Source organism: Lynx rufus, unplaced genomic scaffold (genome assembly GCF_022079265.1).
Source record: "Lynx rufus isolate CCGP_SWC_20201006 ecotype Redwood Valley unplaced genomic scaffold, mLynRuf1.p SCAF_2, whole genome shotgun sequence".
Lineage (NCBI taxonomy): Eukaryota > Metazoa > Chordata > Mammalia > Carnivora > Felidae > Lynx > Lynx rufus.
The window spans coordinates 212,827,207-212,851,789 of NW_025814834.1; the positions used below are offsets into that span (position 1 = coordinate 212,827,207).

At 41.1% G+C, this 24,583-nt stretch overlaps 1 protein-coding gene across 1 annotated transcript in view; it reads right to left on the reverse strand.

Moving 5' to 3' along the window:
- Positions 1-10,367, reverse strand: part of PRDM2 (PR/SET domain 2) — a 109,002-nt gene extending 98,635 nt beyond the window's left edge. Inside the window, exon 1 of the mRNA XM_047082921.1 lies at positions 10,294-10,367. Coding sequence (XP_046938877.1) covers positions 10,294-10,302 — 9 coding nt within the window. The 5' untranslated portion in view covers positions 10,303-10,367. The remainder of the gene's footprint in view (positions 1-10,293) is intronic.
- Between the last annotated feature and the right edge of the window lie 14,216 nt (positions 10,368-24,583).

Below are 24,583 nucleotides of genomic sequence, written 5' to 3' on the forward strand. Positions count from 1 at the left end.
GCAAGGACAAAGCCCTCAGGATGTCACTATCTAAGAGTGGGAGGTAAGACCAGGCACGATGTCACCGTGGCAGAAGGGGCATCAAGAACATGATGTCAGAAAGGCTGGGGAAAAGGTTCCACGAAGGGGGAGAAGTCAACAGTCGAATCTGCTGGTGAGCTTGCAGTATGTGTGGTATCTGATCCTTCTCCACTTCCCACCACTGTAGTCACCCTTCAGCCTGAAATAACACAGCAATCCCCTCATCCTGCGAAGGGCAGACGAGCACCCCGCGTGCCAGCACTGCGCTACCGAGGAAAGCAGCGGCGAAGACAGATGGGTTCTGCCCACCTGACCGGGTATTCCACTGGGACCAGTGAAATAAAGAGTGTGATGGGGCACCTCGGCAGCTCAGTCGGTTGAGCTCCGACTTCGGCTCAGGTCATGATCTCACGGTTCGTAAGTTCCAGCCCCGCGTTGGGCTCTGTGCTGACAGCTCAGGGCCTGGAGCCTGCTTCGGATTCTGTGTCTCCCTCTCTCTCTACTCCTTCCCTGCTCACACTCTGTCTCTCTCTTTCAAAAATAAATAAAGACTTTAAAAAAAAATTTTTTTTTTTTAAAAAGAGTATGATAAACAGATAAGGAGGGGGCACTGTCCTCGTCAGGGCAGCTGCGTGCGGGGGGACATCTTAGAGAAGATCACACACAGACACTTGGACCTGAAAGATGAGAATGGCCACTCGTTAAGGATCGAGCATTCCAGGGAAACATACTAAGGGGACAAAGGGCTTGGCACGTTCAGGAATAAAATGAGACCACCGTGGCCAGGTCACAGCGAGCCAGGGAGAAAGCAGAGGCGGCTGCCGCCAGAACCTGCAGAACCTTGAAGGTCAGGGTAGAGAGAGACTGGAGCTCATTTAGAGAGCAGCGGGACACAACTAGAAGGTCTTGGGCAGGGGAGTGACATGACGTGATGAGAAGGTCTTCTGGCTTCCAGTCTGTTCCCTATTCAACTTCTCTAAACCCTCTGCCTTCTTGATTAATCATCCTATAAAAGCATCCGGTTCAGAATTCCTTTTTTTTTTTTTTTAACTTTCTAAATAAACCAGTGGTTACTTTACTGGTTGTAGAGTCTCTCGAGGTTGAAGAGAAGCAAAGTAAATTAGACCTAAGAGCTCTTCTCAACCTGACATGCCCCTGAAGGAGGGTTCTGCTGCCTCCTAGGGAGTCTGTTACTGCTGAGACTGAGCTGCCAAATTTCAAACCACCTTCATCCAAGGCAGCAAATCAAGGAGCAACAGCCTTTCAAGTCAGGTGGGAGTTTGCTTGGTCTAGCCACAGCCTTAAAAAAAAAAAAAGAAAAGAAAAGAAAAAGAAAAAGAAAAATTCTACTGGAAGAAATCACAGAAAAATCTCGATTTTACTCTCAAAGTTCCTCCCTAGTCCCTACAGGCACCACTCTCTGGAGGTCCTCCTACTCCTTGGCGTCTTTCACAGATCAGGCTTTTAGCCAACAGGGCCCCAGACCACTGATCCTTCTGGCCCTCAATTCTTCTGACCAGTCAATATCTTCTATATCCTTCCAGGTCAAGTTCAAATCCATTCATCCATGAAGACATTCCAAACAACTCACGATAATTGCCTGCTTTTCTAATTTCCTATATGCTCAGGTTTATGTTGTATGAATACAGTACTCAAGACATACAGAGAATGGTCCCACAGAGAGAGAGACCGTCAGCCAAGCAGTGCTCAATGAGGGGGTTTCTGTGAAAATCCAAAGTAATGACTTGGTCTGAACTAAAGCACTAACAGTGCTTAGAAAAGTATGTTACAGGGCAGAATCAGCACTTGCTTACGAGCTGAAAATAATGGTGATGATGATACCTACAGTGTTTCCTACATGCCAGGCGCTGGCCTTGACGTTTATTAACTCATTTACTCTTGACCACAACCACATGGGGTGGTCACCACTATTATCTCTATTTAACAGGTAGGAAAGCAAATACCAAGAGGTCAAGTGACTTGCCCAAGGTCACACAGATGGAGTGGCTGTGAAGGACGAAAGTCCACTCCCTGTGGAGTCCTGTGAAGGACTGAGGGTGAAAGTGAGTCACCACACAGCAAAGTTGAGGAAGAGCAAAACAATCCTGCAAAACCTTTTTCTTTGCCAAAGCATTAATATCAGAATAACAAAAAATGTAAACCTTCTTGCCAGAGTTCCTCCCACAGTTATATAAGAAAAATGTCATCCAAGATGCTAATTCTTTTTCAAATTTCAGAAATAATCTAATATTTTCATTCACAAAGACAATGTCCCAGATCTTATAAAAACTGCCAATTTATCTAGTAGAATACATGATTCAAAATGAGATTTAAGTGCCATCATTATTAAACATGTTAATTTTCTAAACTATACATTCATTAATCGAAGTTTAAGTCATAACACATAAGAATCACCTTACTTGGAAGTCTCTTTTTAAAGAGCCTGAAAGGGGCGCCTGGGTGGCGCAGTCGGTTAAGCGTCCGACTTCAGCCAGGTCACGATCTCGCGGTCCGTGAGTTCGAGCCCCACGTCGGGTTCTGGGCTGATGGCTCAGAGCCTGGAGTCTGTTTCCGATTCTGTGTCTCCCTCTCTCTCTGCCCCTCCCCCGTTCATGCTCTGTCTCTCTCTGTCCCAAAAATAAATAAACGTTGAAAAAAAAAAAAATTAAAAAAAAAAAATAAAAAGCCTGAAAAATCAAATTTGCATTTATAATTACTTATAAAAATCTAATTCTATATTAATAATATGCTACAACGGCAAAAGTGGTTTCAATGTTTTATACCTCATTATGCATATATACCCAGGATTAGGAAAAAAGTGGGGAAGATAACCTAAAACCAAAGATAGAAAGCCATTCAAGGCTTTACCAAATCTTTGGAAATACATCTATGAATAGATGTATCTGAAGGGTCACATGGTCTGCTGCCCCCCATAAAACATCCTCTGTGAAAGGAATAAACTACCACCTATAACAACATGGATGAATCTCAAAAACACCACGCTGATCAAAAGGAGACAAACACAGGGGCGCCTGGGTAGCTCAGTCGGTTGAGTGTCCAACTCTTGATTTCAGCTCAGGTCATGATCTCAGAGTTCATAGGATTGAGCCCCAATTCAGGCCCTGTACTGACAGTGCAGAGCCTATATGGGATTCTCTCTCTCCCTCTCTCTTTGCCCCTCCCTTGCTCGTGCTCTAAGTAAATAAATAAACATTAAAAAAAAAAAAAAAAGGAGGGGGGACAAATACAAAAGGGCAAGTACTAACAATTCCACTCACGTGAAATTCTAGAACAGGAAAAAATCCACAGGGACAGAAAGCCAATCAGTGCCTGCCTGGGGTAAGGACTGGGTGGGTGGGGAAGTGACACTAACTGCAGAGCAGCAGGAAAGAATTTTTGGGGTAATGGAAGAGTTCTGTACCTTGAGAGAACTGAGTGCAGGTATCTGGCAATCTTAAGACTTGCACACTTCAAACAGGTACATTTAAAAAAAATTTTAGGGGCACCTGGGTGGCTCAGTCAGTTAAGCATCCAAGTCTGGCTCAGGTCATGATCTCCTGGTTCGTGAGTTCGAGCCCCGTGTCGGGCTCTGTGCTGACAGCTCAGAGCCTGGAGCCTGCTTCGGATTCTGCGTCTCCCTCTCTCTGCCCCTCCCCTGTTGACGCCTGTTCACTTGTGCTCTTGCTCTCTCTCCCTCTCTCTCTCAAAAATAAACATTATAAAAAATGAAAATTAAATTTTTTTAAACTTTATTGATTTATTTTGAGAGTGTGTGGGAAGAGCAGAGAGAGAGAAAGAGAATCTCAAGCAGGCTCTGCACTGCCAATGCAGAGCCCAATGTGGGGCCTGAACTCACAAACCGTGAGATCATGACCTGAGCTGACATTAAGAGTCAGTTGCTTAACCAACTGAGCCACCCAGACGTCTCTCAAATGAGTATATTTAATGCACACAAATGATACCTCAATGTTGGGCTTTTAAAGTAAAATAAGTAAATGAATTATACACTGTCCTCTTTAAATCATGTCCAAATGAAACTGTAATGGTCCCAGAAAACCAAAGATAAAAATACTGATGACGTAGTAAAAAAAATTATTTAATCAAAATTTTTTTCATACCCAACTCAAGCATTCCTCTGCTCAAAACCCTCCGACGGTCTCCCATCTCCTTAGGCAAAGTCTACTCTGTTCTTTACAATGACCACAGAGCTGAGCCCACACCTCTCCTCCTTCATCTGCTCTGCTCCAAGCACACAGGTGCCCTAGAACCAGCCTGCTCTGCTCCCTAGCCAGCCCCCACCTCTTAGATACACATCCACTGGGATCAGGAAGGTAACTCCACTACATGGCGTTATATATATAGCATGGCATTGGCATTGGCTGCTGTTACAGGAGGCTGCAAGTACGACCTGACATAGACAATATGTACTGATGTTTTCATTTTTAAAAATATAAAAATAAGCATGTTTTACTGGTATCTCATTTAAATTTGTATCAGTAACTAGGGGCACCTGGGTGGCTCAGTTGGATAAGCGTCCGACTTCGGCTCAGGTCATGATCTCGCAGTTCATGGGTTAGAGCCCTGCATCGGGCTCTGTGCCGACAGCTCAGAGCCTGGATCCTGCTTCAGACTCTGTGTCTGCCTGTCTCTCTCTCTGCCCCTCTCCCACTCATACCCTGTCTCTCTCTCTCTCTCAAAAATAAATTTAAAAAAATTTTTAATAAAATAAATTTGTATCAAACTCTTTTTACATACTCTATCCAGAAAACGACCATAAATGATCATACCCGTTTTCATCAATTTAATTAAAGCACCTAGTTTCTTAAACATGAACTTTATTTTAAATTTTAATGTTTATTTATTTTTGAGAGAGACAGACAGTATGAGCAGAGGAGCGGCAGAGAGAGAGGGAGACACAGAATCCGAAGCAGGCTCCAGGCTCTGAGCTGTCAGCACAGAGCCCGACATGGGGCTCGAACCACAAACCATGAGATCGTGACCTGAGACAAAGTCGGATGTTCAACTGAGTGAGCCACCCAGGCGCCCCTTAAACATCAACGTAAACATCAACACTGGAGAGCAACAGCAGTGTCTGACAGAAGAGTTTAGACTAAACATGAACATGACTTGACATCGAGAATGTGTCATAGTATATCACACTAAGATACATGCTATTCTACAACAGACTAATGATAAGTACCACAGTTCATTGTTGTCACCAGCAAAAGACATCCAAGAATTAGAGCGCTAATATTTCAAATTCTATGAACAAGTCTTCTTTGTTTAAACTTGCAAACAAGACTCTTAGCTACTATTCTGGGAGCAAACAGTGAGGGGGAGAGAGGATGAAACAAGCTTCAGTTTACTGAAACAGCATTAAATCGTGTTTGGTTAAGGAATGAGCAGAAGAATACGACCGCAATAACAATAAAGAGATGCGGACACCAAACAAAACAACCTTTACACGGTCTCTGGAAAACAACAGTAGCCAAAGAGTTCTAAAACACACCAAAAAAGTACCCTCTTTCAAAAAGCTGGCAGGCCCTTTAAATTGTCCGCCTGAAGAAACTATCTTCAACTACGGCATTAATCTCAATAGTGAACAAACATATTACTATACTCTTGCCCAATAAAGATAAAGGTGCTACTCTAAAAAACGGAAACCAGATCACGTCACTGTCCAGTCGCTTCCCACTGCACTTAGAGTAAAACATAAGCTTCTTCCTATGGCCCTTAAGGCTCTATAAATCTGACCCCAGCCTCTCCCCAACTCCATCTTGCCTCAGAGCCCCCCTGATGCCTGCCAAGCTCCAGGCCCTGGCCTGTTCTGTGTTTGAACCAGCAAGCTCATTCCCACCTCAGAGCCTTTGCACTCACTACTGATCGCTCTACCTAGAATTTTCTCTCCCTGGATCTTCACATACCTGGTTCTTGGCTACCACTTGAGTCTGTTTGAACCGTTAGTCACCTCTTCAGAGCAGCCTTCTCTGACCATGTAATCCGAAGAAACTCTCCGCTGCCTCCATTCATCACTCTTTATCACACCGCCTTGTTTCGCCGTCCTCACGGCACTTTTCGCTATCTAAAATGGTCTCGTCTTCCGCTTTTCAACTCTCTCTGAGTAGGTAAGCAGCAGAGCAGAGCCCTGGCCTATCTAGTTCACTGTGGAACCCACAACACCCAGGGGTGCCGTCCAGTCCATCAACGGCAGGATGAATGAGGGAGCAAGTGAACACCCAGAACAGAGAAGAGAATGGAACCGGGGACTGCTTATCCCAGTGCTCAGGGTTGGATCTGCAGCACCCAGTGATTAAAAGCTTCTTTTGTTATTTCACTGTACAAAACTTTTATTTAAAGTCTGGAAGGCTAAGCTGCTGAAACTGTTTTGCTACTGGCAATAGCAGATCGTTCATCTGGATGTAGAAATGCTGCACTCATAAGCTGCTTTGTTGACAGAAAGTTTCAAGTGTCAGTAACAACCTGAGTTACGCAAAGATTCAAAAAAAAAAAAAAAAAACCACCTACATGTGATTCAATAAATCAGAAATCAAGGCAGCTGTATTACCTCATTAGGGCTAAAACTTACACAATGCCCCGTGTCAATTAGATCTCAATAAAGCTGGGGAAACAAATCACCGAGGCTATACCCAAGATGCCACAGTTCTCCTCTCTTCCCCGCAGGATTGCACTGCCCCCCAGCCAGCCCCTAATACCAGAGTTTTAAGTCAGATGTGGCCATATGACTAACTTTGGCTAATCAGATGTGAGTAGAAGTGATGTATATTGAGACAAAGCCTTCATCATCTCTGGTTCTTGAGCAACTACAAAGGCAGATCCACACAGGATGTGTAGCAAGAACAAGAAATAAACAAATGTTGTATTAAGCCCCTGAGATTTTGGAGCTGCTTTTTGTTAGCACAGCATAACAGAGCTTATCCTGACTAATAACGGCAGTATAAAATGGTGACCTAGAACCTTAGCTTTGGAATTTGACGAGTGACGGTGTGAATCAGAGCTCAATCACTTACTGTTTGAGTGGCCATGGGCAAACCACGGCCACCTCTCTGGGCTTTAACTGCCTTCGTCCATAAAATTGTTATACTACCTACACTTCATAGAGTGGATGCAAAGACTCAATTAGTGAGAAAGTACATATGCAATATTTAATGGAGTGCCTGGCCTGTTGGTTAAGCACTCAGTAGACAGCAAGTGGTATTAAACTCTAGCATACCTATTTTAAGCTACTATAAGCATATTCACATTATGGAACTTTGCTCACCTTTGATATTCTATAAAGTAAAGCATTCTAAACTCTTTATTCAACGAGAAAGTAATTTTTAAAGTTTTGGATGCTCCTAGATAAATCTATGGGGGAAAAAAGAAAGAAAATAGTGGAACATCTCAAAAGTTAAATATTGGGATGGGTGTAGAATGTTAATGAAGTAAAGGACACCTGTGATTTAAAACGGGAGAGAAAAGAAACTGGGAGAAGGAAGTCGGGAAGCAGAATGGCTCTCCTCTTGTCTGCCAACCAGCCTGGACTGAGTTGGAACAAAGGCTCACGGGCAACACGAGTGGAGTTCCGAGTTGGGAAGAGAGGAGAAGGGCTAAGTGTTGAATGGAGAACAAACTGGAAGAGAAAGAAGGACAAAGAACATGTGGATCCGGAGGCTTTGTGCAGCCCTGGGCTAGGGTCAGAGAGAGAGCCTGGTGAGCTACCACACCAGAAACGACTTGGAACACACTGGTAAGGCTGAGCAGTTCTGAATGTTGCTCCAATAGTTAGTGTTTAATATACCGTGAGACTCTGGAGTCTGTTGTTTCTTCTAAAGGACTCATTTACAAACAGTATGGTCTGCTCACTCAGAGGATCCTTCAGTCCCTAAAACTCAACCAGCAAACACATGAATAAATGATACAGTACTACTCTCTTTGAGACCATTCCCACTATAAGAGATTGCTCTGACTGCTAAAGTTCATCTAAGCAAAGCTGCTTGGTACCTACAGGGAATAATCTCAGCGTAACATCACCATTAAGATTTTAATTAAAAGTCAATCTGGTTCAGGGGCGCCTGCCTGGCTCAGTTGGTGGAGCATGCAGCTCTTGATCTCAGGGTCACGAGTTCGAGCCCCACGCTGGGTACAGAGATTGCTTAAATAAATAAACTAAAAAAAAAACAAAAATCAATCTGATTCAAGTTAAGACTTTAATATCCGAATTTTTGTGTAGTTACTTCCAAGTTTCTCAAGCACTGATTGCTCATTTTCACTGGCTGAAAAGGGGAAAATAAATATAAGAGGGAAAAAGATAAAATGTCCTGAAACAATCCTTAACTTTTCAAAATTACTGAGACAACTGCTGAAAAACACTCAGAGATTTTATGCCATGACATAATAATCAGGTCTAAATGTCATACAACTGATATTCCTCAGATAATGAAAATATAACTAAAGATGCTGAAAATTTTACTCATAAAAAGTGGACAACTTTTATACTCCAAATGAAAGTTTCATTACTACCAGACCACGTAAATTACATCCAAATCAGAAATGTGCTAACCATTAGAAACATAAGAGGACACTTTTCCCCTGATATTTGGCATTTGGCATCAAAGGCAGTCTTCTGCAGATCTGATATGAAAACTTGTCAAAAACAAAATGAAATTGTAAAAGAGCCAAAAAAGAAATGGTTATTGCTACAACTCTTCTGAATGGCATGTGGACTTTCTCCACACACAAGGTCGTGTGATGTAAGGGGAGCCACAGAGTGAAAAGTATGAGGTGTCCAACAGGTCGAGACACGTTAGAAAGAAAATATTAGTAGCCTAATATGGTGTAAGAATTAATGCGTTAGTAAGCCTACCGGTAAAGCTGTAGCCACCTGAAAATAACTGGCTGCTGATTAGCAATACAACAAAAGCAATGTCAACATTTGGATTCCACTATGGAAGCACTCGCAATCGTTCTAATCCAGAATCAAGACTCCTAACAACAGTTCCTAGGCAGGAGAAAAGCAAGTTCCTTTGGGTGACCAAGTTCACATATAGAACCAGTCTTAGGAGAGAAAGAGAAATGAAATCTAGGACATATATGTGCACATAACTTTGAGGAACAATGACTAGGGCAATCCACTGTTCTCTTTTCCCCTCCCCCATCTGACCATTTCAAAACTAATTTGGCTTCAAAAGCATGTCAGTAAATCTGCAAGTTGTAAAATAATAGGAACCATGTGCCCCATGTGTTCGCCAGATTCATTTTTTATGATGTATGGTCCTCCGCATTAAAATAAACATATTTTTGATAAAGAAAAGTAATGAAACAAAATCAAAAGAATCCATTCCAAAAAAGTCACATCTCTCAATGCAACCCGGGACTGAACTTTATGCAGCCCACCCCAATAAAAGTGGGACTCCAGTTAGAAGCACCTGTGAATGATGAAAAGGTGTCCAAAATCTCAGATAGTGAGGGATACAAAATGTTTTCAAGTCTGGTAGTTTTAAGCTCAACACTACTAATTGGACTTCACATTTTCAAGTTTGTCTTTCATATTTTTTAAATGTTTATCAAGATCTCAAGAGAGTGTCTCTAACACCCATGAATTTCTGTTAACTACAAGTAAAATGATAATAAACCAGAAAATAAGAATCCTCGTTTAGAATACATTAAGTCCATATAACTGGTTTTACTTATCAGAACAGCCCTGAGGCTCCAGAAATCTCCACAGCAGAATTGTTTAATCCCCAGGTAGCTCCACACCCTCTTCCACTAAGAAACACATCTTACATTTCAATATCTGACTTCTTGTTTGTATTCTATTAACAGGGTTTTCAAGGACAGAGTGCTTATAAAGTCTCCCACTTGATCAGTTTCAGCTTCTAAAAATAAATTTCAATCTTCCCTTTTCAACCAATGGATAATTTACAAAATAAAAAAAATATTAAGAATGAAAGCTTAATAAGCTTCAAAACAAAACCAAAAAATGAACACTACAACGTGGCAGGGGAAAGGTAAAAACAGAAAGTCTGAACTAAGGTCTCAAAGACTCTGTCCCCTGAGCAGGCTTCCTCAGAAAGGCCAAGCCACGCCCAAACAGAGCACAGGCCACTCCACAAACAAATGCACACTATGAAAGCAATGAGCTAGTTAATGGTGCGAAGAAACAGAAAAGAAAATCAGGGGAAAATGAATGTGTGTGTTTTGATCCTTCAAAAATCAAGAACTGGTCTAGCATCTAGGTAATGTATTTGTATAAATTCTTATTTTTAAACTCACCTGATTCATTTTCAATTCCTGTTGTGTTCTGAAAAGTTACACACAACAAAGAAACTTCTTTGATTACATGAGCCCTAAAAAGAAAAACAGACAATTGTAATATGTACCTGCCTACACATTTACAGTGATTTCAAACCACATACAGAACTGTAGAGTTTGCTCAAAGGGCTATTCATAAAGCAACTCCATGCCAGGTCAACTTCAATCTATGCTGAGAGCTTACTTTGCAGATTTATTATCTACAATAAAATAGATTTCTTACTAATCTTTACTAGGCCCTCATTGTACTCTACAATTGAAAGCAGACTCATTAGAATGACATCAAATTTTTGCTGTGAAATTGCATCATTCCTAAGAAGAAACAGATTAGCTCTGTTAATAGAAACACAAAGCACTGCTGAGTAATTTATTATGCAATGTAAATGTTTTTCTTTTACTTATATCAATACTGTGTTGAATGCAAACACAATTAGACCCTTTACATTATTTAGTTTTTCAAGTTCCTGAAGTACAGAGGTGAATTTACTAACATTTCCATGGGGAGTTCTCTTTGAGGAATAAAACAAAAACCATGTAGTAAAATACAAATGTTTTCATAAAAACTGTTTGGAAAGAACTGCAATATTCCTTTACAATCTTTATTCGTATATTCACAGTACACTAAAACGATACGACAAAATCATTTCTTGTAAATGCATGTGACATACTTGTTTCTAAATGACGATCTACGAAGACAGTCCTTTCTGCCACGTACATCCTAGGAGGCACTGGAAGTCACTCACAATAAATGAGAGTCGTGCTGCTTTAAGTAGCACTTCCACAGAAACGTTCTAAATGTTTCTGGCAGGTACAGGCACACATACCATCAGTCATAGGCCTATTTTTTCACGAACTTGCTTTAATAAATTATCCTTCCTTCCTAGATCCACAAGACTCCACTCACATTGTAGAACTTTATGTTCTAATTGTTAATAAACCAAGGAACGTGGGACATTTTTCATCTCAAAATATGCTGCCTGCCCACTATCATAAAAAACAGCGCTTTGACATTTTGTCCCAGTTCATTAATATGAAGATTTTGGGTTTTTATTTCCCCTTGAGCTACTTCACCACACTCACCTTGATCAGCTTTAATAATCAAAGGTACTGTATTTAAGTTAGGGCCTGGTCATCTGAACTAGTTTTTATTCACAAATGGCACAGGGAAATGTATTCTGTAACTTGCATCTTGTTAGAGAGCTCAGTGCTAGCCCAACCAATACAAACTCTTAATGAGGAAATACTCAGAGAATATGATTTCAGGTAACTGGAGCTTAGCCCATGAGGTCCATTCCTTTAAATTTTAATATCGAGCATCTTTCTCATATATATTTACCATGTCTTTCTGTAGTATACATCTCCCATTGAACATAATGGATCCTTTTCTATGAGACTTGGAATCATTATAAAGTTCAAAGTGTATTTGGGTGTCAAACAGTGATGAGGTTAGTGGCCCGAGGTGTGCGTCCCTCAACCCCTTCTGTCACCAATGCCTACTGAATGCCACACAGTCCACTAGGAGGGCCATGAGGGACACCCTGGCACCCAGAAGTGAATAAAATATCAATGGTTTCACCTGCCCTCTTACGAAGCTTTTATGGATGGATTTAGTAACATCGGCCATAGGGAGCTCTCTTTAAGGAACCAAAAAAAAAAAAAAAAAAAAAATGCAGTAAATGCCAGTACTGTAATGAAAGATCTTTTGGAAAGAGCTATGATGCTTTACCATTCCCTTCAGATGGTCTTGTCCTTCCCATGAGAATCTTCGGTATCATCATCGTAACTATCACTTATGATGCTCCTCCCAAGACCAGCAGGCACTGTGCTATGGTCACGTAAATCAGTCCAGCTGATTTTTACAAAGATAAGTACTAGCACCCTCAACAAACAAGTTCAAGGAGGTTGGATAACTCAGCCATAACTGAGTCTCATAACTGGTTTCTATTAGTGCTTCTTCTTAAAAAAATTGTTTACCTGTTTATTCTGGGGGGGGAGGGGGGGAGAATCCCAAGCAGGCTCCGTTCTATAAGGACAGAGCACAACTTGGGGCTCAATCTCATGAACGATGAGATCACGACACGACCTGATATCAAGAGTTGGATGCTTAACCGACTGAGCCACCCAGGTGCCCTTCTGCTATTGCTTCTTAACCACACTTCACCAACTTTTACTCCCATCTCACCGTAACTCCTACTATCTTTGTGTCAACCACTGTTTTCAGCAGTAAGCAGAAAATCCCTGCCTCTGGGGAAAGGGACCCGCAGACCCGCAACAACAACAAAAAAAAAAATCAGTAAAATGTGCAGTAGATGAGATAATGAAAGTGCTTTAGGGAAAAATGAAGAGGTGGTAGGGAGAAGGAGGTAGGAATTACCATCTCTGTCTCTATGCCTGTGAAACCAAGAGTAAGTATGGTCAGAAAAGGCCACTGTAAGAAAAGGACATCTGCATAAAAGCCGGAAGGAGAGCTATGGGCCAGGACGGTATGGGAACATGAAGTGAGAAACCCCATTCGGCAGCATGCCCATGCCCAGGTGTTTCAGGGAGGGCAAGGATGCAGACAGGGAAAGTGGAGGAGGGGATTCAGAAAGGCAGGGAAGGCAGATAAAGTATGGGTTTAGCAAGGTAAGCACTGCTCACCAGAATGGCTGGAGCTTTTCCATCCAGGGATAGAAAGCCGTTGGGAGGCTCAAGGTGGCCGACCTCGTGTGACTTAGGTTTAAAAAGAGACTGTAAGGGAAGAGGGTGGAGGCAGGCAGATCTCTCAGGAGGCTAATGCCCCAATCTAGGCAAGAGATGATGCTGGCTTGGCCCGCACAGAAGAGATGTGAGAAGTAATCAGATCCCGGATATATTTTTAAAACAGAGCCCCCAAGATTTGCTGCCACCGGAGATATCAGGTATGAAAGAAGAGGAAGTCAGGGATGACACCAAGATTGTTATCCTAAGGACAAGGAAGGCTGGAGCTGCCATTTTCTGTCATAGAAGGAGATGCTGCCTCTTCCTTTCCATCTGCTTTTCCTTGCTTTTTTCCTCTTCACTTAACATTTTCTTCCTTTCCTTTCCCTCCCCTTTTGTAGTTGCTGGTTCACAGGCACAAATAACTGAGATACGATGGCCTCTAATCCCAAAGAACTCAAATACTAAAGTATTCAGAATGTTTCAGTCTTTCATTTGTTTCTCAATGAATCTGACTTTCTCTTAATAAAAAGTTACAACATAATTCAGGTTGTTAAATGATTAATAAGCTTCTCTCTGACTTTCCGCACTATCTGTTCCTTCCTTGTCCTAATAGGAATCCGCTTATCATTTCTTTCCAGAGAAAAGGATCGTAACATCTTTTTTTTTTTTTAAGAGTTCACTTATATACATGCATGCTTGGACCCTCCTCTCCATCACTTCTAATCCCAATTGCCAAAAACCAGAGTCTCATTTTTTTTCTCTCTTAACTCACGACATCGTCAATTATATATCTAAAATATTTTACGTGAAAAGCATTGCAAATCCGACACTGACTTCTCAAATGATACTTTAAAAATTAAATCTTTTACTAAATTATACTGAAAACAAGGGATGTTAAACACAAGAACTGAGAATTTGGCAGTGGCTCTCAATAGAAGACCACTGCATTTTGGACTGGGCAACTAATCCTTGTCTGTCCCTTCTATCATGGCCATGGCCTTGTCTGTCCCTTCTATCATGGCCATGGCCATGCCTGCACAATCAATGCCGGCAGTGCCTCTGACTGTTTTGAAAATCACAAATACCTACACACCTCCCAAATAACCTCCTAGCTGAGAACCTCTGAACTGTAATAATCATGTAACTAGCTGCAATATGACAGTATGTTTAAAAGCAACTACAGACTCTGAAAGTTGTTACTGAAGTAACTTTAGATTCAAAACCCCTGTGGAAGCGTCCTGGCAATCCTACCTATTTTCATATTCAGTGCTGACTTCAACAGCATTATTTTCACATACCCACCTAACTAACATAGAATCTCAAGGTCAAAGTTTTATCATATGTACAAACTTGAACCAACAATCCTATCAGTGCAGTGGCAGAGAAAAATCTTTCCATACCTATCACTGAAACTTACTAATTCTATCAAGTTAGGGGAAAAAAAATAGCTAAACAGTTAAGTGCCTCTGGTTTTCCAATGGTAAATATTGAAAATCTTAAAATCACGAGGATTTCTCCTACCCTGGCTTATGCCTTAGTTTCTTTTTTGGATTTCTGTACCTGACCAAACCTCCTTGAATTCCAGCTTCCTGACATTTATCAGATAAAGTACATGAGGCAGATACACAGACTAAGAGTATGGGAATCTTTATCATCAACTGTACTTTACTAATAGCATACATTCTTAGAAAAATAAGAGCTTGATCTTGATTTTACATATCCATGGCTTTAATAATATACACGTACTTAACTTTTCAAGATATTGCTTCCAAATTCTAGGGCAAATCATCCTCACAAGTATTTAATTTAATATTATAGAGATGATTTGATTATACGTGATCAGTATCAATGCAGCAACAATAAAATAATTAGGGTCTTTATTCCAACAATGGTCCCTTGAAGTGGCAAAACAACGTCAAGAACCGTAAGTTGCTGTCTTCTGACATGGAGGCCAGAGACCAGAAAAGGGAGAGATACGTGGGACACCCCCGTCCCTGGGTCAGACCAGCCCGGCAGCCCCACCAGGGCACACCACCATCACCCATCACCCATCCTCAGAGATAAGGCAGATTAAACTGAAGACAAACACAAAGTAACATGAATGCAATACACAGAACAGGTTAAACAGTCACATCTACCCTTGTAGACCCGTCCATCTACAAAACTACATGAGAGGCAGAGTAAAAGCAACAGCAGATTCTTTACGATCAGTCTAAATCTGAGAAGGAAGGGGGAGAATTAGGAAGATAATTATTTGATTTGATTTGCATATTCACCTTTTAGTCACTGATGTTATTTTACAACTATTCTCTCGGGTCATTTTAGATCTTTTGGAGCTATCTGGAAAATAATTAATTAAATTTGCAACAAAGTCATTAATATTATTTTATAATTATTTTAAGTTATAAAAAAATGCATATTGTAACATCAAGACTCAGAAGAAACTAACTTTTAAGACTCAGGAAGCAACATAGAGCTTACAGGCAAATACTAAAAGAAAAATTAAAAAACCAGTATGGTATATCAAAATGCAAAAGATCATAAATGCCCTAAAAATGTGGGCTAGATGCAAAGAAAAGTTTTAAAAATACCAATCTGTGGGGCGCCTGGGTGGCTCAGTCGGTTAAGCATCTGACTTCGGCTCAGGTCATGATCTCATGGTCCGTGAGTTTGAGCCCCGCATCGGGCTTTGTGCTGACAGCTCAGAGCCCGGAGCCTATTTCGGATTCTGTGTCTCCCCCTCTCTCTGACCCTCCCCGTTCATGCTCTGTCTCTCTCTGTCTCAAAAATGAATAAAAGTTAAAAAAAAAAATTTTTAAATACCAATTTGTGAAAGAAGTCTTAGAAAGTTTATGGCCTATATAAGATAAAATATATATATATATATATATATATATTCTAAACTAATCACAGCATAAAGTAGATCTTTCATGGTAAGTAAGTACCATTGTAGCAAATGCAGAGATGATTCAGCTTTTAGTGGAGTAGATTTACAGTGTTTAACACTGATTTCAACTTACTCTGACCAGAAGATTCTTGAAATCCAGAAACTTCTAGAAAAAAACAGTAAAAATATCTAAACTATGCCGACTTCTCAAAAGCAGTTTTCATTAATTTACAAACACAGCTAGCATATTTGACATTCAAAACTACCACTCCTAATTCCTACCAGAAGAATGGAATCACCAAGTTACAATCTATAAACTCTAGGTATCAATAACGAAAACAGTTGGCACTTATTCAGATTAAGCAAAAACACGTAATTCATAAATACTGAATCTGCCCAGGAATTTGTCAAATACAAACACAATTTCACAAGAATAATCATCTAGAACATCTAGTTTCACACTAAAAAACATACTCCCAACTCCCCTCATAAAAGGCAGATTCTATTACCATATTAAATCAGCCAAAGTGAAAAATCAAACCGGATATGTTTATCATTTTAAGAATAAAGAGGTCACGTGCACCCGTTGTGTGCGTAAAGAGAAAGAGACCCAGAACACGGCAAAGATTCGGCCAGTGTGAACTCTTGCTTCTTGACACCCCACCCTCCCGCCTCTCTCCCCATCTAGAACGATTTCTACCCAAGGCAAAAAGGCAATCATGCAACACACTAGATCACACAGGAATTTCTCTGCCTGAAAAGTAAACGAGATTTGAAGAGAACGCTCACAAATAAATCTGTACGTTCTCCTACTTCAATGAAGCGATTTCCCCAACGAGGCCTAGAACACTATGGACAAAAATACCTCAGGGCCTGATCTTCCAAATTCTTGGAGCAAGGTGTCCTGACACAAACCTAAACAGGGAAGCAGAGTCCAGCGAATCTACTCCTGGTGGGAGAATCTGATCCTGACAACACGGTTTCCACAAGAAGGAAGGGAAAAAACAGAAAGTCTGCCGTTCTGAATGGCTTCAGAGCTGCAGAAATCAATGAGAAAATGAGGTTGATTAGAGCTTTTGTTTGAAATATGTAAGTTAACACCACGGAAGAATGTTAAGAGATCTGTGGATGTGCGAGGAAAGTACTATAAAGCCGAATTTAGATTATGGCGCCCTGGGGGTTTTTTCCTCCCTTAGAATATCTCTACAGGAAAAAAAAAAAAAAAAAAAAAAAGAGAGAGAGAGAGATTCAAGAAAACTTTTTCATAAAATATTGCTTCAAGCACCCATTAATGAAGAGCTAGCTTAGCTCTCATAAACGTATAGCAAATGCTGATTATCGCTTACGTGGTTTATGTCATGGGCAGCTACTAACAAATGCTCTCCTTTCTTTGGATTATATTTATACACCCATGTCATCATATTACATTACATCACAAATTTCAGGTTTTGTTTAGCGTTTCTACAATAATACCCTCTAACCCCACAATTTAAAATACCCAGTTTCTCTACAGAAATTAAAACATATTATGCCCACTTTAACATATTCCTCTGATATCCTTCCTCAAGGCACTAAAAACTAAAGAATCACTGTCCATTTTCCCAGATGAACTAACTCCATCAATTTAAAATATGCTTGAATTAAAAAGTTACTTTCCTTTCCTTATTTTCAAGGCTACCTGACAAGAAGTCTAGATGTAAAACTCCACCTGGGGAGACGGGTGGGTAAGAACACAAATGCCAGCCCCCAGCTCTGTAACACAGCTGGGCTCCCATCTCTCCTAGAAGTTCAGCTTAACCAAATGCTGGCTGTACATTCTGCCAAACAGCATTCAAACCAAAGCAGTTTCTATAAAATGATACTTTTCTGATATTTCCCTATGTTAGACATGCAAAACTTTTAAGTTATTTTCAAAGGAAAATTAAGTCAATTCTTCCCTAACACTTAAATGTCAAGCTTCCAACTCAAACACAAAATTTCTAAAGCAAGATGCCACATGGTAGTTCATTTCACAATCCCTAAAATACAAGGACTTCTCAGTTGACCCCTTTGAGTCAATGTTTTTCCACTGTCATTGCCAATACAGATGTCACTTCTGTGATTAAACACTTAAAACGGAGGGATCTTCAGGAACCCTACAAAATACTTCTGAATTTCCTGGAAAACGGAAGCAACCTTCTGCAACACGATGCTCTGGTCCTGGCACTCAAGTATTCATTTTCTCACGCAAGGACTCTCTAAGCAAGTGAACGGAATCACCTTACAAGTGGCTGCTGACAGCTTTTCTGGTTTTTCCCACACAATAAAATACGTAGGAAAACTCATCTTCCACAAGCTACACGGAAATGACAAGGCTTCCTGAATTCATCAGCGAAGAACCTAAAGTAAAATTGCAAGTTATCCCAGACAGACTGACAACTTCCACCGTACCTTGCTAAGATCCCAGACACGCTTTATGTCACTACAAGATTCAAGGTCTTCTCCCAAGAGTTTATTAAGGTATTTATTATTTTGGGAGGGAGTGACTCACTCCACTTTAAATAAAGGCTGAGGTTTAGGGTCGCTCCTCTAAATATACAAGTACTTCTGTTCTCAAGAGCGTTTTGAAAGAACAGCAACACCTACTGTCTGCAGAGCAATGTTTGTGAATTGCTCTGCAGTTTAAGTGGCTCTGGTACATACATAAGTTTTTACTTTTTAAGGGAAAGCAGGATTCCAAATAAATCATCTGTAGTTCTCGTTTCAAGGTAAAGATATGTAACTCCCCCGCTTATGATAGAAAGAATGAAAGCCTATCTCTTGGTACTACGAGCAGTGGTAAACCAAAGAGCGCGACTCACGCGAGACTGTGTGCAAAAAGCACTAACAGATTAAATGGGAGAGTTCCGGAGGGGTGTGAGTCCCAGGTTAAATGTAAATCTGACCCTGTGGGTCAGGCTCCCCAGATGTCGTGTGAGGAGTTAGTATCCCACCCATCCTCCCTCTGGACCCACTCCAAAAGCCCGGGAGGTCGGGGCGCCTGGGTGGCGCAGTCGGTTCAGCGTCCGACTTCAGCCAGGTCACGATCTCGCGGTCCGTGAGTTCGAGCCCCGCGTCAGGCTCTGGGCTGATGGCTCGGAGCCTGGAGCCTGTTTCCGATTCTGTGTCTCCCTCTCTCTCTGCCCCTCCCCCGTTCATGCTCTGTCTCTCTCTGTCCCAAAAAAAAAAAAAAAAAAAAAAAAAAACGTTGCAAAAGCCCGGGAGGTCTTTAAGGAAAGATGCAAGAGGAATTAAAGGCACAGCCCGTGAACACGTGCACCTGGGAGACCAGGGCCAAGAGCCTGATTCCATGACTGTCTGTCAGGCAAGCAGCTTCCGCCACCTGGGATGAGCAGCGTGGAGCCACCGGGAGTTTCTGACTGAGGAATGCTACAAACAAAACAACGTCTAACAGTTTAGAAAGATTAAATGGACAGGAAAGAGCGAGGTGGGGACACGGCAGCCAGAAAGACTGGGACTGGGCAAGTCGGTTAAGAATCCAAGATGTTATGTGATGAAGGTGTGATATGACCAACGCCACACACAGGAAGAATAGACAAAACGTGTCTTCGAACTAAACAGGAAGTAAACAGAGATGGTGAAGAGGAGTCCAGAATATGCAACGTGACTGAGCGGAAGAATGAATATGTTTTTAAAGATCGAGCAGCCAGAGTAGGGACAGTATTTAAGTGGAAGGTGGTGAGCTCCATTTTAGACTTTGAGGCGAGGCCAGACATCCACACAGAAAGCTGCATCCATTAAATGAGGGGGAAAAAGTCCCAGCACAGATTGCCTTCAAGGCTGGGGATGGCTGGGGATGGCTGGGGATGGAGATCTAGAAGTCTTCAGCCACAAGGGGGTGCCTAGGGATTAAGGAAACTGCCAAAGGAAAAAATATCCACAGAGAAGAGAAGACTAAGGATTTCTAAGGATTTGGCTTTATGACAGGCATGGAAGGGACTAGAAAGAAACTTGCCCCCTCCACCATGTCGGGGCGGGGGGGGGGGGGGGGGAGGAGGCAAAAAGCTTAAGGACTCAGAGGTAACTCGGAAGGGTTTCTCTCAGCAATAATTTTGCCATGTTATCCCACAAGACTTACTGCACTGAGAGAAGTAGCTAAGAAAAACGCTATTAATATTTTTGAAAAAACCTAAAGTAACTGAAATTGCTTTCATATTCTTCATCTATTCGCCTCAGAACATCCCGACGAAAGAAAGAAGTAATCATTGTCCCCACTTTACAGACAGGAAGAGGAGAGGATAACCGACCTGCCCCCCACCACTGCCAGAAATAACCCAGGCCCTGCGCTCAATCTGTGATACGGTTTATTCTGTGCATCAAGGCAGGGCTCAATTAAATTACTATGGGACCGCACGGATACGACAGTCCTCTCCCAAAACAGGTAAAACTGACTTGCTCAATGTCCTCTAACAAATGGTAAGACAGCTTCATAATTAAAAATCTAAATTTATCCCAAGAGCCCCCCTTCTTAAAATTCCTATCTTCAGATGTACGTTAAAACTAGGCCTTTCTGAATTATAGCGAATTCCCTAAAATAAGCCTCAGAGAAACGTTCAGAATGTCACATTTATACTGATACTCCAAGTTACACTTGATTTATACTGTCTTAATAACCTCCCGGGCAATGCACAGGATTCACACTGAAGTATGTAAGGGTTTGGTGAACCTCCAATTTCTTTTCAAATTTTAATAGCATCATTTAAATTACTTGAAAATGCCATGGAGTTTTCCCACCAGAGTTTAATGTCGTCTTAGTGGAACTACTTACACGCACACGGAAAAGCTGTAGGTTTTACCAATTCCCAGACAAGCTGCCCACAATAATCAAACTAACAGTTGCACTTAGTTTTACATATTTCAGGCAAGCTGTGCCAAGAAGCAATTTAGCTCTTTCAAAGCAAAGCCTATCGTACAATTTAGTGCAAGAGCTCCAAAATATTCTTTTCACCAAAATGGCTGGCAAATATGTAAGTAATTCAGTGAAACCTCCTTTACTGCACGTTCCAAAAAGACTAACAAATGAAACACAGCATAGGTATGACATGAACCGAGACTCTGAGAATAAACACTATACAGTACTGAGGAAAATACGATAAGCATATTTCACTCCAAATGAACCAGATTTACCACGTACAATAACTAATTCACAGTTCAGGGAAGTGGGGTGAGGAATGAAAGGCATTCTCTTTAAGAAAGCATACTTGAATGGCACATGCATTCATTCCAGCGAAATTATGCAGATATTCCGTAATTGAGAAAACCACCCCATTACCAAATGTGGTCCAACAGGACATCTCTTTTTTTTACATTTTCCTTATCACTAAGCCCTAGCTAATTATTTATGCCACGATAAAAACTCAATCTATTCTGCTCCTCCAAAGACTGCAAATGTAGATTGGATAACCTATACTTTTTTTGCCCGGGGGTAGTTGCATTAATGATGCATGTATGCCATGAAGATCAATAGCTATCTTTAAATTATAAAGTACTAAGCTGAAGTTGGGTAAGCACTTCAAAAGTAAACTTTATTTCCTCAAGACAAACTTATCGCTTTCAATGCATAACCTGAACTGGTTGGGGGCGGGGAAAGATCTTAGAAAAACTAGTCTGGCTGCCTACATCTATCTTCAAGGGGTTGCTTCACCCTCATTTTCTAGAAGACGGTTGTTTCTGTGCCATTCGGGATAACAGGCAACAAGCTTACATCATTCACCACGCATCAACTCTATACAAATTGATTTAAATCCGTAATAATTTAATCTACAGACTATGTCATGAAAACCCCCTCATACTCTCCAGGTTATCTCAAATTGCTTTATCTCTTGCCACAGAACTGCTGAAAAGTGTACGATTCGATAAAATCACAGGCACACACACAGGAAGGAACCTCCACGGGGGAGTAAGTCTATTCCCCAACTTCAAGGTGGGCTTCATGTAAACCGTAGTCTATTCTTCCAGTTCTTTGCCTAAAGCGACTCCATACACTGCTTTAGTGGTTCAACCATCCCATCAGATGGGCCTTTCTTTAAGGCTGTGGTTGACCACTGGGTCCCCACCAAGGGACATCTGGCAACGTCTGGAGACTTCATCAGTTGTGTCGGCTGGGGGGAGCTGTTACTGGCATCTCACAGGTAGGAGCCAGGGAGGCTGCCAAACATCCTCCAATGTGCAGGACCGCCCCCAAAAGAAAAAATTATCCAGCCCCACTTGTCAATCGTGCCAAGGTTAAGAAATCCTGCTTTAACGGAACCTAAGTGATGCTTTTTCAGTAATGGAGTCCATAGCTTTCAGTCGCTCTAGGAAGATGATTTTAGCGGCTCTAATTATAAACTTCTCACTTCAAAAGGAGAGAGCCAGATCTCTAACCAAATGCTATGAGGAGTGACAGCGTAACTGACAGGCACCACGCAAACCACAGAGCACTGGCCACACGTCAGCAGTATCAGCAGTAATGACTGTCAGGTAATGTCCCCATCATCTGGAAACTCCCTGTATCTGCACATCGCCTCACAAGTTTGACAATTTCCCCCCACCGTCCACCTACTCCCCTTGCACTCCCCACTATGGAGTTTTCCCATGCAGCCCACGGGCTTTTTTCCCTGCCTGGGTATTAAAAATAGCATGAAAAGCAAGTTGGAAGACACAAAAATAGTAAATAACCTAAGGTGCTTTCCATCCCGGAAAGTCTATGATTTAACGGGACTTAAAAGGTTTGTAAATCAGAACTGGAACTTGAAAAGAGATCGGCAGCTTAAAGAAACAGTCCCATGAATAAATAAACATCTAACGTAAAATAATCATCAAAAGAATATGCGTGCATACATATATATGGAACTGCACAGACCCGGCTCAGGGAGAAGAGAATAAAAGGAAGCTGAAATTGAGTGCTGCTTCCTATAACTGCATTGGCAGGAAAAATACCTATTTAGAGGCTAAAAAACATAATTTACATTTTCACATACCTTAAAAGATTACAAAACTTCAAAATTCACAATGGAAAAACCTAAACAATCTTAATGAAAAGAGAATCTCAGGCTTTAGAAACCTTACTGATCAATACAGAATTGATAAATAAATTATGGCCCATCCATATATTACACAGCCATTAAAAATCACATCGAAGAATATTTAATGGCATGAATAGACGCTCACAATATAGTAAAAAGACAGGTTATGGATAATATACACAATCTGGTATCGATTCTGTATAAAATATAAAAGCAAATAAATACATACAAGAAACACACACATGCACAAGACAGACAAGGAGGAGGTCCGCCAAAATGTTAACGGCGGTTATCTGAAGAACAAGAAGATCAGAGCTGGTTTCTTTTCCTTCTTTGTGCCTTTCTCTATTTTCATATCATCCTACACTGAGAATCATTTGTTAGTTTTTTACTTACAAAGCGAATAGATTATCACAAATACAAATTTAAACCGTACTGTTTCAGGAACCGTCCACAAAATGAGAAAAAAACAAATCTGAATATGCCAACCTTTCAATTAAAGAAACCACCTTCAGAATCCACAAAAGCGAACTTTCACGGAGTTGTTATTATGTGTCTGGTATTCTTCTAAACACTTCAATGTATTAACTTATTTAAATCAAACCAAAAGAGATACGGAAAAAAAAGATGAGCCCTGGAATAACAGAGGCTGTGAACCATTTTAGTCCCCGTGTGAATTTCAATCTCGGCTTCTATAGATTGAAATGAGTGTTTAATCAGATGATCTTTAAAGGTCCTCTCAAGGCTACAATGAGATTCTACACATGATGAATATGGTTGCACGTTTGTAAGGAAGCTTCTAGAGAATGATGGGGCAGCTGCATGCCATCTCAAACACAAAACCCTACTTAAAAAGAACATGATTATGCGTCTCAGTTCCTCCTCAGTATCTGTACAACAAATTTCATAACATGTTAGAAATAAATTCTAAAGCCTTACATTTTCCCAATACTTGGCCGTATCTGATCAGTTGGATATGAAGTCTGGTATGGTAGGTAAGAGAATCACTGAAAGGTTAGGTTTCTTGTTCAACGTTAGGGTTGTTTTTAACAATAAACCTGTAGTCAACAAAAACTTTATGAAATATATTAGTCGTGTTCTGGGTACAACCATTTTAGGGTCTGATTTAAGGGGCCTAAAGATCTACTGGAACTCACCAAAGGAATTCCACTTATGAAATAAAACCAAAACCTGAATACAACACGGAATGGAAAATGAGGGGCCAGCATGAATCTCCCTTCTCGGGGCGGGGGATTACAGCTGCGAGGTTAAAGGAATTTGGGCTTCCCGGGTAAATGTGGGTTTATTCCCCAAGCTCACCGCCCGACAAAAGGGGGCCAGTCGCAGTTCAGCGGCTCACTCGTGGGTCGGAAGGAACCACGGAGATTTGGGAATACCCGTAACTGTTAGTTATACTTCGGGTCTCACTCGCCACCATCAAAAAATAGGTTCGTGGATATCTTTAGTAACAAAATTAATAATACATAAGTGCACGTCTGTTAAAAACAAAAACAAAACACCGGTGGGTCTAAGATAGGAATACCGAAGGGAGACAATTTGCAGGGTGAAACCACACAAAAACTATTTAGGAAACACAAAGACGCAAGACACAAAACAAATTAAGAATGCAAGTGTG